Raw genomic sequence first — 15,231 nt, 5'->3', positions numbered from 1 at the left:
GGAAATTTGGTTCCCCCTTTTGAATTAATTATAAATGATCTGAACCTAAAATATATCATAACTATAAATGGTTGAACATGATTTGAACTTTAAATCTATTGATAACCATAATTGATTGAGTTGTAGATATGATAGATTTTAGTTTTATTATCATCATCATCATTATTATTATTATTATGCCAAAATATCTTTGGTTTTAACATCAAAAGCCTATTTATGCCTTCATTCATCCTTAACGTGTTAGCTGGGATGATGTGAAAACATAAGCCACTTTGGAGAAACTCAACCCAAAATCTTATTGCTACAATTAAGAATACATCAAATCAATTTGGATCCATTCAACATTTTTGAATGAAGCAACCATTATTTGATCAAGTCAGTCTTTGGAAGATGCAATTCGGTTTCTTGGGTTAGCCTTTGTTCCCCTTTTGTCACCTAGGCACCATCGCTAGATAACCATGAAACTCTGTATTTGTAATAAACCTACCACACAGATAAAAATGACTCTAAAACATAAAGCTTGATAAGTTCTAATGGATCCAGGAAGCATCTGATAAGATCAAACAATAGTCTTCATTATCCCATTTTAAATTGAAGCAAAAATCCCCATATAAACTGACGGGTGTAATGAAGTAAGACCCAGGGAGGCAGCTTCCCCTTCATTAACGGTTCATCTAGATTTTAACAATGCTTTTATTCAAAACTGCAGCTACCCCTAGTAAGGTAAACACTTACAGAAATGATGAATGCATTCATGAGAGGCAGGAGTATGCCAATTCCTTCTCCTCACTGAGCTCAGCTCCGGTCAAGTCCAACTTCTTCCTTGAGAATTCATCAATAGCCAGCCCTGAGAAAAAAAAAAAAAAAAAAGAACAGAAAAGGGTAATTAAAATGTTCTCATTAAAATATTCTTGAAGAAAAAGCTTGCAAATGAGCAAGAGAGCGAAGCTGCTAATACAAATTGGTACAAGAACTGCTTCAAACTTCCAAAGAAAATTGAAGCAGAGATTTAAAAGTGTAACTATGATAAGATTTCAACTTCGAGGGACAACACTTCAGCAACAAGTGCAGTGATGACATGCTTTTAGAAAATTAAGAAAAGGAAAACAGCTTTTTCTTGTCATTGGGGTTTCAGAAGGTGTTGGAGGAGAGGAGAGGCACAGAGGAAGTGTGTTAGATGATTAAAAGCATCAATATCTAGTTACTATTATGGGTCCGTGCAGACATGAGACAACCCACAATTAACACAATATAATGGGTTCATTTTTTTTTTTTGGGAACACAGGAAGCTGTAGTTTGGGAATAAGGGAAGGAGTTGTCAGTGTTGGGATTTGAACTCCAAACTTGCTGAATGCCACCGCTTAAAGGTGGTAACATGAACCAACTATATTAAACTCCAGGTTCAATGGAATCATATTTTGCTGTATTCCTACCTTGGACAATTGTCCATTCTCCATTGCAACAAGTTACCGGGAAGGAATGAATGAGTCCAGCTGGTACATTGTATGAACCATCAGAGTACACACCCATGGAAACCCATGTGCCCTATAGATGCAACCAAATGAAGCAAAAAATGAGATTATGACCATATTAAATATCATTAAAGAAAAGAACAGATTAACAACACTGCCAACCTCAGGGGTTCCAAGGACCCAATCACATATGTGATCACAAGCAGCACTAGCAGCAGATAGTGCACTAGAGAGTTTCCTAGCTTTGATTATTGCAGCACCTCGTTGTTGGACAGTGGTTATGAATTCTCCATTCAACCTTTAAATGAATGAATAATATCAAAAGAATGCTTCGAAAATCTCAGTACAAATAAATCTATTTCATCAGATAATCATTTATGTTATCATTTTCTTTACCATTCATCATCCTCCACAAGCTCCCGAACAGGCTTTTCCCCAGATGGAGTGTTAACAGTTGCATGATTGACATCAGGATACTGAGTTGATGAATGATTACCCCAAATAATCACATTTTTAACATCACAAACTTGGACATTTAATCTCTCTGAGATTTGACCTAATGCCCTGTTATGATCCAGCCTTGTCAAACAGGTAATGTTCTTTGCAGGGATTGAAGGTGCAAATTCCTTCAGGATCAATGCATTGGTGTTGGCAGGGTTAGCAACAACCAGAACCTGAAATGAACAGGAAGTACATGAAAGCAGATAAGGTAAAACAGTACATTAAATCTTAATGTATAAACTTAGCAACTATTGAGGGCCATCAAGGAATTTCCAAGGTCTCATGACAGGAAATATATGCCATTGCGTAATGGATAGAATGCAAATTATTTCATTTAAAAAACTTTAAGATGTTAGAAGAACATTTGATTGTCCACTCTTGCCTAATCAGCAGCAAATCACAAAATACCCTACTGATGTTAAAAGACTTGCTAGAAAATAAAGGTTAAGAATTTCAACAAATCATATTACTCCCATCTATATTGGTGGGAAAAAAAAAACAGCATTTTAACAATATTAATATATTTTATGCAAGAAAAGAAAAAAAAAAAACTTAAAAATGAATATTAAAAGTTTTCATTTCGCAGGTGATCAAATGGTATAATTTTCATGTTGAAACATTTTCATCAAACCTTGCAGTTAGGAGCCGCATGCTGTTCCAAGGCAGAAGCCTGGGACTTGTAAATTGACACATTGTTTGACATAACATCTTTCCTTTCCATTCCTTCCTTCCTCGGGAAACCACCAACCATAACTGCAATGTTGACTCCAGTGCATGCCTCAACAACATCAGTTGTAGCAACAACACCTGACCAAAAAAAGAAATAAAAAAAAAAAACTTGGTTAGATCCCACAACCATACAACATATTCATACAAATTGTGGAAGTAGAATTCATAATACACCTCAGCAACAACATTTTCTACTTAAACCATGTGATAATGAACAAATATACCTTTTAGAAGAGGGAACGCTGCGTCCACCAACTCCATTTTGACTCCATCCAAAGCCTCTGCTGCAGGTGGGATATCAAGCATGTGAAGGATCACAGGCTGGTCCGCACCTAACATGACTCCCCTAGCAATCATGGGTACAAGGGCGTACCCAATTTGTCCTGCAAATACAACAACAATATTTTCCAATAAATCTATTAAGAAAACAAAAAGGAAACCAGTAAGTTTAAAGCTTCTCTTCGCAAATTCAATTAAACCTTTATTTATTTATTTATGATCTTAGCAAGTCAATATATTCATGTTTCAAACTAGTATGAGATTCAAAAATTTTCAAAATTTTAAAGCACATCCTCCATCATTTAACATATGAACTTCCACAATTACTAGTTGAGCTATTATGCTTAGATCCATGTCAGATTAAACTAGTTTTCACTAAAATCCTAACTATGGATAAATTATTTTCTAATCCTAATTCATGTTTCAAACTAGCATGCAATTCAAAATTTTTCAAAATTCTAAAGCACATCCTCCATCATTTAACATATGAACTTCCAAAATTACTAGTCGATTTATTACGCTTTGATCCATGTCAGATTAAACTAGTTTTCATTAAAATCCTAACTCTAGATCAATTATTTCTAATCCAAAAAACTATCAGTCCGATCGAAACATCCGAAATAAAAATAATGGAAGTCGAGACCATGATTAAATAGATCAGAAAACAGAGATCGGATCCATCGAACAAAAATAACTTTAGATTCGAGCTAAGAAATGTTAAGTAAAAGATCTGATTGGTGGAATTTAACAGTACCTGCAGCTCCAGTGACGAGGACGCGAACTGATTCTTTTGTCATTGGTCGAGCGAAAAATAACAAAATCGATGTCGTTTGGAGATTGTTCAGTGGATATAGTAAGCTGAAGATATCGAGTCGAAGGACAAAAATGGAGACGGAAACGCGAGGAATCGGAGATATTTATACGCCAAGGAAGTGACATTGCCAAGGCGCTGGTGATAAAAGCAAAGGCCTCTTTTGGGCTTTGAAAAATGCTTCGTACGTCGTCGTTTTGAATATATGCATTGGGAGACCGACCACTTTGTGGAGCCCAGACAAGACTAGAAATGACAATGGAACATGGCGGGCCGAATTTTTACTTTCCCCGCCCCAAAACTTAAATAATTTTATCCGATATTCGACTAGTCCCTACTTAGAGGATTTCGTTGTTAATTCGACTTGATAATAATATAATTTTTTTAATTTAGATTTAAATTTAAGTTATTATTAATTTAAATTTATTGAAAATTTAATAAATCATAATTTAAATATATTATAAATATTAACAAATTTAATTAAATCACTTATAAATTCAAATTTAGTATATAAATTTTTTTATCTAGTAAAATTTTATAAATTTTCATCGTAACTAATGAAATTATGGAATACATAAAACTTAATAAATTAAAATTCATAAATTTTCATCTAAACAATGAAATTATGAAATATATAAAATTTAGTAAACTAAAATTCAAACATCAAATAAGAATAAATTAATAACTAAAATTTAAACATAAAATATGATACAATACAAAAATCAAAAGTTTAAACCACCACAATAAAAAATTAAATTGTTTGAAAATCTTTTCATCTAAAATGGTGAAAATCTTCCAAGACCACAATAAATCATTTCATTATCACTAAGTTTCATATCTTCATTCTCTTTTAACCACACTAATCTTATATAATAAAACAATAAGATAAATAAATAAATCTCATAAATAATATATTTAAAAATAATAATATAAAAATTAATTAGTTAAAAAAGATAATATTATTTATCAAACTAGTTATCTTTTAATCAATCTCACTCTCATCAACATTTTCGTAAAACGACTTTTCTCATAATGAAATTAACCCTAAAAATTAAATAATAAAATATTAACAAATAATATATAACAACAAAGTATAATAACTAATAATATGCTAAAATAAAAAATAAAATTGCATAATATATATTATTGTACCTTTTTTTCAACTTATAACCAAATTTGATAATATGTTAAAACTTTTATAGTTGATAGATGAAGTCTATTACATTACATATTCCCTCCAGTAATAAAAGTAGACTCTGAAGTAACAATAAAAACTAGTATGGCATAGATATCTTTAACAATAAGTTGTAAGGTAAGAAATTGAGGTCTAGTTAGTTTCCATCAATTCAATATATCAAAATTCTTTTTTTTTGTATGACCTCTTCATCCAAGTAATGATCTAACTCGGATTTCACTTTTGATTCATCTTTTTTTTCCCTTGAAACAAAATCATTATAGTCTCCCAAATTTTCCAATTTAATAACACCAACACCATCTAAAGATGAAAAACTTGAAATAAAAGGTCCTCACTCCTTTTTCAAAGTCAATTTATCCTCATACTCCTTAAACAAATCTTGACATATTTGCATAATCCTTTTAATTTCAAATTCAACATTTTTTACATAAATTTTTTTAAACTAATACTCTAACAACTCTATTTTGTACCTTGGATCTAAAATTGTGACAACACCCATTATATCATGCACATCATTCTAATATTTTTTAAATTTGCTTAACAGGCTCACTACCATACATGAAATAATCTTATTGCTATGCATAATCCATTCATTCAATGTCAATCTGATTTTGCAAATATAAGAAAAATAAAGATTTGCAATAGCATATTTTGTACCAAAAAATCCTTCAGTGATATTTTAAAACAATCAACTTATCATAAATCTCAGTTGCCATGATCCAATCATTTCTAGTTGGCAAACATTTATACCAAGGATCACCATGTAATTGCACACAACAAAGGAAAACATCTTTACAAAACAAAGCTATTCGAAGCTTCAAGTAAGTAAAATTTCATCATGTTTTGACATCAACACACAACATTTTTAAAGTTAGAATGCGCAATTGACTCGTTGTTTCTTCAAATTTTTCTGACCTTTTTTGCTATAGCATCCCAAAAAAGAACAGTATCACGAATTCTTTTGATTTCATCTCCAATCATACTCAATCCATTTTTCATAATTAAATGCAAGATGTGTGCACAACAACGTATATGAAAAAAAGCTCCATTGAGCAAAAGTGCATCACAACCAATTCTATCAATTAACAACTCAATAACACCATCATTCATACTACAATTATCACATAATAGATGAAAGTTTCTTATCAATATTTCAATCTAAAAAATATTTCATCAAACTTGAAGCCATAACCTCTTTTGTATATGAAGTTGGCACATATTCAAACCTAATTAAACAATCAATCATTTACGCTAACTTAATAATTAATTCAATAATAATAATTACTTAATAAAAAACAAACACTATCAAAATAAGATAATTTAAAAAATATACCCGATGATACATTTTTGTAAGTTTCATTCATTATTGATGTAATAAGTAGTGACAGTCATGTATCCTCTTTTTTAGTGATCAACAATCCATATATTAGTTGTGATAGCAATCTCCCTTCATTAGCTTTCAACTTACATATTGTTTTTGCCTTTTTTTCCTTGAAAATCTTTAAAATATCATTTTTATAGTATTTCGAGAAAGCATAGCAAACAAAAGTTAGAGACTATAAGAATACTTTTTAAATTATACATGATCAACAATTGATAAAGGATATTCGTGCATGATTATCATGTTGGCAAGCTCCCTCATTGTGACACTTTGATCAAAGAAAAAGTTTTTTACTATTACTTTTCTATCTATCTTCCTTTGATTAGCTACCAACACTTGTTAATGAATATCCATTTGAAATTACTTGTTACACCTTTCTGAATACTCACCCAAATGACTTGTTCCATTCTTAGAAGCACCACCAAGTTTTTTCTTACAATAATTATATATTGCCTTCCATTCATTATTAATCTTTTTTTAAAAAAATATTTCTATACTTCTAATTTTAGCTTACTTGAGTTATATACACTATCATCAACATCAGCACCCTTGTTAGTCGCACTTAATGATGGAGCTGCATTTTCATTAGATGTTGGAGTGAGATTTTACTGAATTGGTGATTAATGCGAAGTAGAAGTAAGAGGTGTCGAGGAAAATGAATTATCTCCCAAATTAAACTTTTGTACTTCATTCATAAAAAAAAATTAGTTATTATTCTTGATATTAACGAATAAAGCAACTGAATAAATTAGCTGCATAAAACCAAAATAAATAGGTTTATTAACAAATAATTCTACTGAAACAATTAAAAAATAAACTTAGAATCAAAGAATTCAAGAAAAATTGAAAAAGAAAAGTTCATTTCGTAAAAAAAAAAGGTGATTGTCCTACCATGTACAACTCAACATACACATTTAGGTTGCTACTTTAGTACGTATTTTTAGTCAAATCTCACTTTCACATAGATTCATAGTAAATGGAAGAATAGCTTTTAATCAAACAATGCCAAAATATTCCTAAGCAATGGTTTTTGAAAAAAAAAAAAAAAACTATGATTACAACAATTGTTTTAGAACTTTATAAAAAATGTTGAAAATGAATAAAAAGTAAAAAGCAACAAGCAACAAACAAGCAAGTGGACTGCTTAATTTTAATTCAACTAATTCATTTTTGAATTTTCATCTCGCTTAATTTCAATTTGGTGTAAGTGTGGTGTTGTTGTGTAACATTATAAAAAGAATACAAACACATATCCATACTCACAAAGTTATGGCCTTACCTAAAACACTACACCACATTTCGTAAAATGGCCTTACCACTGTCTAACAAAAAAAAATCTATGTGATCTGACGGTCCTAATATTTTGATCCCCACCATTGTAACTTCGCACAAGGGTATTTAAAAAAACAAAGAATGAGAAGGCAAAGCCCATGTTAATATTATTAGGAAAAACAAGAAACTAACAAATAACCAAACAAGTAAACTGACACCAACCAAAACACCATTAATCTAATTTATGTTCTTGGCAGCTATTTGTAAATTACAACCAAAAATAAAAAGTAAAATTTGGTCATTTTAATAGTTTTCAACTCAATGCCATTATTACCACCTGAACTACTTTTTTCACGAAAAGGATAAATGATGCTTTTGTTTGGACCTAAAAAGCAATTAAGCTCTAAAACTATAAGACTAAATCTTAAGCACAGCTCCATGTATCACTTTGAAAAAGAGTTTATGCAACTGTAACAAATTGAATATCTACTTACCTTTTTTTTTTCTTGATATTCAAAAGTAAGAACGATAGAATACAAATGGAACTATAAATTAGTTAAATTTACAGGTATACCCTGAATAAAGCCTACATGATAAAACATCAATTTTTATTCTTTAGTAGAATTTCTTAAAGTTCAATTTGTAGGTAAACCTTGAATAAAGAACATTTTAAAAAAAATTTATGAAAAAGAAAAAGATAATGACTAACCTTGAAGTTTTTGGTGAGTGGTAATAGATCTTTTAGAAATAGACTGAAATCAAACAAAACAAAGGCGATTTTGTAGATAAAGAAATAGTGGATCAAGGTGGCAATTGCTCCCTTCTCCTTGCTCGATAAGCGGCAACTCAATAAAAGCTACTATAGAATTTGAATTTGGCTTTGCTGCTTAAAAGCTTGGCTTTTTTTTTTCTAGCGTGACTTTTTTCTTTGCTAAAATAGAAAAAGAGAATGGATGGAAGCTACGGGAGGAAGAAATGAAGTGGGCTGGGTGGATGGGAAAAAGTTTGAAGAGTTACGAGAGTTAGATAGATTAGAGGCAGGAAAAATGGAAAACCTTAAAAAAAATAACATATATATATACAAAGGTATTTTGGTAAAAATCTTGGGTTAGGTTTCATATAAACCTACCTTCGACCCGAATCCGCTGTTAAAAAAAATTAAAATCAACTTGACTCGACTCGACCTGAAATCCAATTTTTTCAAAAAAAAAAAAAATTCGATCCTATAAGATCAAGTCAAGTTGAAACCCGACGGTTTTGGGTTGATTTGCTGTCCCTAGACAAGACATAGAAGGTAAGTAACCACGCAATGACATGATTATAATAGATAGAGTCTAATGTAAATATTTATAATTTTATTGAATCTAATTAAATTTATGAAAATTGAGTCAATTGCATAATTAAATTATGAGTCAAGTTTAAATATAAAAATAAAATTTGATCACATTTGAATGATATTTTAAATCTTAAATTTTTAAGTTGGTCAAATTTAAATTTGATAATATATCAACTCAATTCAATTATATTCTTAGTATCAATATGCTTAATGAAATTATTGCTACACATGTCAAATGCTCAATTACATTAGACTTGTTCAAAGGTCAGGCTATCTATCTAAACTCAAAAGGTTGCTTAAATTTAAGAAGGTTTGGATATAAAATTAAAATCAATTAAATGAGTTTGAGTATAATTTTTAGATTCATTTAAATTTCATATTGGATGTTAAACAAAATTTTAAAACTCAAGCCCGACCCAACCTAACTCAAATTCACATATATATAATATTTTTATTTTTATATATATGTGAATTATATATGAATTAATTCACCTATATATAAAAATAAAAAATAAATATATTTTATTAAACTTAATTTTTATTTTTAATTTATATATATGAATTGAATATAATCCAATTAAACTTAATTTAATTATATTTTTTAAATTTTTTATTATGTAAATTAAGTTTAATGGGTAGGCTTGAGATTTTTTTTTTTAATTTGGGCTAGGTTTGAAAAAATTTTGAGATCTGAAATTTCGGATCGGATTGTCCATATAAGTAATTAGTAGCAAGCATGAGTTCAATGAACCAACTCAACCTATGAACACCTTTGAGCCACGATATGCATGTATTATTTCATAATTCAAAGAAATTATTGTTTTGGTTTAATTTGGTTTTCCCCTTTTATCGCTTCAATTGGAAGGATATCTTGTACATAATTTCAATCTCTTCACATATGTTGGTGTTCGTTGCCTCACATTTCCTCTGCTCTTTTAAGGAAAAAAAATCCCCAACACCTACGTTAAACATCTAGTGTCAACAGTTTTTGGTCTTTTGCACTTCTTGCTAAAGGCTGCATTTTTTTGGTAAGGAAACATCTCCTCCAAAAAGCAAGTATGAAGAAGACGTTGTCATCAATAAACATACACAAGGGTTTGGGATTCATGGTGGAAGGATCACCGATGGGGGTACAGATGTTGTAAGCCAACAATTCGGAACAGTTACTGTATTCATTCATCTAGTGATGGTTTTAAGTTAAAGTTGTATTGTTCCTAGTAAAGTCGGTTCACATAAATTCATCTAATAGAAGTCTAGGTGATGGTGCCAGCTCCTTTTTGCACCCCTGAACCACATTTTCCTCTTTCAAAATGATCTTGAAAGAATGTGCTGTTATTAGTACCATGGTTTTTGCTATGACTTTAATACTTTCCTCGCATAAAATTCTTTCATCTTTATTTAATTGGATTGCCAACTTGAATGCAGATGCCCTTGCTCCTGCAGAAGGGAAGAAACTTGCTACTCGAGGAACTGATGTTCCTGAGGACCTGGTTCTTGATGAAAACTTCTCATTGAGGTCTCAAGAAGGTAAATGTGTTGGCCTAATGGTACTTTTTCCCTGTTGTGTACTTCCCAAAATTAGTTTGGAAGCTTAAGACAGGAATTTCAGTATATATCCGCTTATTTTTCGAACATGGTTTGAACATGTAAATCTTAGATCTGTAGACATTCAAACATTCAATGTATTACCAACGAGAAAAAATAAGAAAAACAATTCAAACATTCCCTGTATATGTAGGAAAGAAAAGGAAACACTATCTTCAATCTTCAAACAATTTTAATCGAATCTATACAAAGATCAAAGAAATAAAAAAGGGAATCAGTGACCGAAATCTGGACATGTTTTGCATTTTAAAAAGAACAAAACATAAAAACTAAAAATAATGAAAATCGGATTCATCATGCACTTTGGGCCAACATCTCCAAGAAATCAAGATCACTTCTTTTTTTTTTTTTCTCAAGCTTCCTGTCTTCATGAAACTTGTATATAAACTCATCTGTCCATTCATCAACTCCCCTTAGATGGGGTGGTTTTACAACAACAGCCTTCCATGCATCTTTAATATTATAAATATTAGTCTTGTCAACTGCCACTTCATTTCGTTTGCTTGTCTCTGCCTGTGCTTCGACACATTTGACTTGCATTGACATAGGCTCTGCATAGAGCTTATCTAAATATATAGCTTTATAGCCCTTGTGAAGCTGGCTTTGGTAGTGTTGGTGATGGTGGAGGTGGTTGTAGTTCTACCCGCGAGCGTGATGAATAATTCGAAAGAAACTGTTTCTTGAAGGGTGCAAAGAGACGAAGCAAGCAGAATTCAAGGAGACGATAAGTTACTCTTTGATGGAATTTGGGACGTGGAAGTTACGGAGTTTTGATTTGAGTTTGTTTGAGAAGCTCTTCTAGGCCGTTCTAGCTGGTTTCAGCTTCTCTGCCAGGTTCAAAGGAGGCATTAGATTGTTTAGCTTTGTATAGCAATTATGGCTTATTTGAAAGGTCAGGCTGACACAGTTTTTTGAAATTGAAAAAAGATTTATTATGAAGACTTTTGCAAGCAATCAATGTTTGTCACAGAATACTGGTGACCAAAAACGAGGAAGAAGAAAGGTAGACCAAAAAAAGAAGGAAGAAAGAGACCATAGAGAAAACAGGGAAAAGTTTGCGAGCAGAAATTGGATTTTCATTCATGATGGTAAGTGTATGCGTACAATGCTGTTATAACCAATACAATTGGTATACTTTTACTCATGATTATAAAGAATTGGTATAATAAAGAAAGCTGGAAGAGCTGCCACCTGCCTCAGTCATTCTCATCAATTAACTAACTAATCCAACTAATTATTTATTGACAAGTCAGCTCAGCAGTTACGCCCGCATTTGTACTCTTTCGTTTCACCATGTGGTACATCTCTTAGCCTTCTAGAAAACTTGTCATCATCATTCACGAGCCTTGCCTCTTTCTGCTTCCTCAGTTGCATTTTGTTATGGTTGCCAGCTTGTAATTCGAGCATCTTAGTCACACTCGCATTCCTTTCTGTTCTGTCAACCTGATCAGCTGATAAAATCATCACATTACCCTCTCATGCAGATAATCCTTGTCCCCAAGGATTAAAGGATGAAAATTGAGAACTAACAGCTGAATAGTCTTTCCAAGTGGCATAATAAGGGCCAAAATTAAGCCATTCTACCAGCAATTGAGTCACTGCTTGGTTATCCCATTTTACAAGTCTCTCATCCAATACAGCAAAAAGATAAACCACTCATAGACCCTCATTCATCCCAGGGAAATTTATGTTGGATACTATTTTTGGTCCAATTGTTTTTTTATATTTAGAACATTTTATGGTTTCCCATCAATTCTAGAAAATGAAATGCATTTGCCACCTTTAGCCCCTATTGGAGGCAATAAAAAATCTATGATGGTGTGGTGTTCATTGGAAGCACATAGCACCAGTCCATCTGACATCACACCCCGCAACTTTCCTGACTTTTCATTTGTAAGCAACACAACAAGATAATTCGTTACCTATTCTGGATTGTAATACATGGCCAATCCACTAACCACCTTTACTAATTTAGCCTCTCCCATATCTATGTCTTCAATCCTTAAACTATCAATTGTTGGATGTTTCGACACTTTACAAGTAAGACTAACCTGTTCATTCAGCAAACTGACACTGGTTTCTTTGTCTTTGTCAGTTGCCTCTGTGCCTTCATGTTCTTCACTAAGCATGAACATCTTTCCCCTCAATTCTGCATCTTTAGCAACGCATTTTGGTAACTTTTCTCCTGAGATGGCTTTAAAGGTTGTAGGAGTGGATCCAGCCTTGAGGGTGACCCGTTCATAACAGTAACTGATTATTTACTGACAAGTCAGCTCAGCAGTTACGTCAGCATTTTGTACTCTTGCGTTTCACCATGTGCCACCTCTATCAGCCTTCTCAAAGCCTTGTCGTCAACATTCAGGACCCCTGCCTCTTTCTACTTCCTCAGTTGCGTTTTATTATGGTTGCTAGCTTGTAATTCCAGCACCTTAGTCACACTCGCATTCCTTCCTGTTCTGTCAGCTTGATCAGCTAGTAAAATCAACACAATGTTCTATGGAAGAAGTTTTCATTATCCATTCTTCTATATATTTTTCTCTCATTTGGGTGGCTTGAAATGTCCTTTCTTTTGCTTTATATTTGTAGGAATACCACTTTTCAAATGTGGGAGCCAAAGAAATTAAGTTGGGGTAGGTTTCTTTAGAATAAGCATAGCAGCAATTGTAGCAAAAATGGATGTATTTTCCAACAACCCTGTAATCTATTGGCTTAGTGCTGGATTTTTAGTTTTGAATGATCAAGATTCAATATCTGAAAATCTCACATACCAAAAAAAAAAAAAAAATGAATGTATTTTCCAGGTGAAGCAGTCTTTTAACTTTCGGCAAATTTAGAGGCCAGACTTGGGGTGGCAGTCTTGGGTCCTAGGTTTAGTTTAGACTGCTATCATATTTTTATGAATAAATTACTTGTTTTTATTGTTGTTTCCCTAAGATTTGCTATAAAATAAATAAAAAAACTAAAAATATATATTTGATTAAAAAGACTAATTTATAAAATATAAAACCAATTTTGATATAATTTTTTATATGAGAGAAACCATATTTTTTATTTTTTGAATGTTATTCATGAAAACAAAACTTTTTTTTTCTAAATTTCCAAAAAAATCAATATGTGAATTGTAACTAGGTGTACCGTTTAATTACTTCATTTTATTTTTAAAAGTTAAGAAAGGTAATAAAAATAATAGTCAAATTCACAAGCCTGACCTTTTCAAAGAATGCTGTTTTTTTTTTTTTAAAGGTGAAAAATTAGTTGGTATTTCTCTGCAATATTTCTGAGTTGGTTGAGTCATGCATGACGTAGGCATTTCTCCTTAGCAGCCTATGTCCTCTTGAAATAGACTAGTCATAAAGTGATGATGAATTTTTCATTGTTTGTTTTGACCTTTTGCTCAAATGAAACTCAAATTAAAATGAAAATTTTCCATTGTGTTTCTTGGATTATCGAGCAAATGAAACTCAAGTTAAAATGAAATTCAATGTAACTTTTACAAAAATGTTTGGCTTTTCAAACAAAAATAGTAGCAGGAAGCTATAAATACAAGAACCAGCTAGGGATTTGTAAACAAAGAGCAAGTGAATTTTCATGGCAGCCAAAGAGGAGGTGAAGCTTTTGGGGTTCTGGGTTAGTCCATTTGTGCTTAGGGTCGAATGGGCTCTCAAAATCAAGGGTGTCAAGTACGAGTACATAGAAGAAGATATCTTCGACAAGAGCACCTTGCTCATGGAGTTGAACCCAGTTCATAGGAAAGTCCCAGTGCTTGTTCATGATGGGACAGTGATTGCGGAATCCTTTGTTATTCTTGAATATATTGATGAAACATGGAAGCAAAACCCATTGCTGCCTCAAGATCCTTACCAAAGAGCGTTGGCTAGATTTTGGGCAAAATTTGCTGAAGAGAAGGTACCAATTGCTTCTACCATCATTATTATTTTGTTTCAAATTTATGGATTATGTGTTTTAGTACATTTATTTTGATGGAAATATAGATTTTTGAAGGTGCATGGAATGCTTTATGCTCCCAAGGAGAGGAAAAGCAAAAGGCTCTGCAACAAACCATTGAAGCGGTGGAGAAACTAGAGGGAGAACTTCAATGGAAGCAGCAGTTCTTTGGAGGGGAGAGCATCGGGTATACGGACATTATATTGGGTTGGATCTCTTATTACCTTCCAATATGGGAAGAAGTTGGATCCATGAAAATTTTAGACCCAGTTAAATTCCCAGCCACCGTTGCCTGGATCAACAGGTTCCTGAAACATCCAGTGATCAAAGACACCTTTCCACCAAGGGAAATGATGCTTGTTTATTTCCACCAGCGCAGCGAAGCATTAGGTTCTACATCTCATGGGTGGCTTAGGGTTTAATCAATCCTCTTGTCACTGTTATTTATTTTCTGGGTTTCTGCTTTTGTTGCTTATAATAAACTCTTGCTTTCAAAAGAGCATTTGAAGGATAATAAATTGTACTTACAAATTGTGAAAATGTTGTCATTGAAGTTGCTGGTTTGGTTCTGTTTTATAGCAGTCTTTTCCAACACATAAAACAAAGCTATAGAATTATTCCAGTGTCGAACTCCATGTCCACTTGGGCATTTTATTCAATATTTTAAACCCTAAACAACATCCAATTTTAGGTTTTGGGCTCCCT

The 15,231-nt window shown here is 32.2% G+C and overlaps 2 protein-coding genes and 1 pseudogene across 4 annotated transcripts; 1 reads left to right on the top strand and 2 right to left on the bottom strand.

Moving 5' to 3' along the window:
* Nucleotides 1-271: 271 nt before the first annotated feature.
* LOC111292056 (malate dehydrogenase-like) lies at nt 272-3,929 on the bottom strand. 3 transcript variants are annotated; one of them, XM_022884262.2, is made up of 8 exons: nt 3,736-3,929; nt 2,927-3,085; nt 2,605-2,780; nt 1,869-2,146; nt 1,635-1,770; nt 1,434-1,545; nt 736-847; nt 272-483 (listed from the first exon to the last, which is right to left on the bottom strand). In XM_022884262.2, exons 1-7 carry the CDS (start codon nt 3,776-3,778, stop codon nt 753-755), a joined length of 999 nt encoding a protein of 332 aa, XP_022739997.2. In that variant the 5' UTR covers nt 3,779-3,929; the 3' UTR covers nt 272-483; nt 736-752. The 3 variants fall into 3 exon arrangements, with proteins under 3 accessions (XP_022739997.2, XP_022739988.2, XP_022739981.2); XM_022884253.2 differs by having other exon boundaries at nt 272-466; XM_022884246.2 differs by lacking the exon at nt 272-483 and having other exon boundaries at nt 555-847.
* A 6,724-nt stretch (nt 3,930-10,653) lies between these two features.
* LOC149514196 (uncharacterized) lies at nt 10,654-12,208 on the bottom strand (annotated as a pseudogene).
* A 1,762-nt stretch (nt 12,209-13,970) lies between these two features.
* LOC111292075 (putative glutathione S-transferase) lies at nt 13,971-15,102 on the top strand. Its single transcript, XM_022884272.2, has 2 exons — nt 13,971-14,487; nt 14,574-15,102. Exons 1-2 carry the CDS (start codon nt 14,170-14,172, stop codon nt 14,946-14,948), a joined length of 693 nt encoding a protein of 230 aa, XP_022740007.2. The 5' UTR covers nt 13,971-14,169; the 3' UTR covers nt 14,949-15,102.
* The last annotated feature ends 129 nt before the right edge of the window (nt 15,103-15,231 follow it).

This window comes from Durio zibethinus, chromosome 16, assembly GCF_047325235.1.
Source record: "Durio zibethinus cultivar Kanyao isolate XHJ-2024 chromosome 16, ASM4732523v1, whole genome shotgun sequence".
NCBI lineage: Eukaryota > Viridiplantae > Streptophyta > Magnoliopsida > Malvales > Malvaceae > Durio > Durio zibethinus.
Note: the sequence above shows the minus strand (reverse complement) of the source record. Positions and strands in the feature narration are given on the sequence as shown.

Excerpts from the sequence above, each read along its gene's own strand:
- LOC111292056 (XM_022884262.2), bottom strand. The coding sequence starts at position 3,778 with ATGACAAAAGAATCAGTTCGCGTCCTCGTCACTGGAGCTGCAG. Across the intron at positions 2,781-2,926 it reads AGCGTTCCCTCTTCTAAAAG|GTGTTGTTGCTACAACTGAT; the intron begins GTATATTTGTTC and ends TTTTTTGGTCAG. Across the intron at positions 2,147-2,604 it reads ATGCGGCTCCTAACTGCAAG|GTTCTGGTTGTTGCTAACCC; the intron begins GTTTGATGAAAA and ends TGTTCATTTCAG.
- LOC111292075 (XM_022884272.2), top strand. The coding sequence starts at position 14,170 with ATGGCAGCCAAAGAGGAGGTGAAGCTTTTGGGGTTCTGGGTTAGTCCA. Across the intron at positions 14,488-14,573 it reads CAAAATTTGCTGAAGAGAAG|ATTTTTGAAGGTGCATGGAA; the intron begins GTACCAATTGCT and ends ATGGAAATATAG.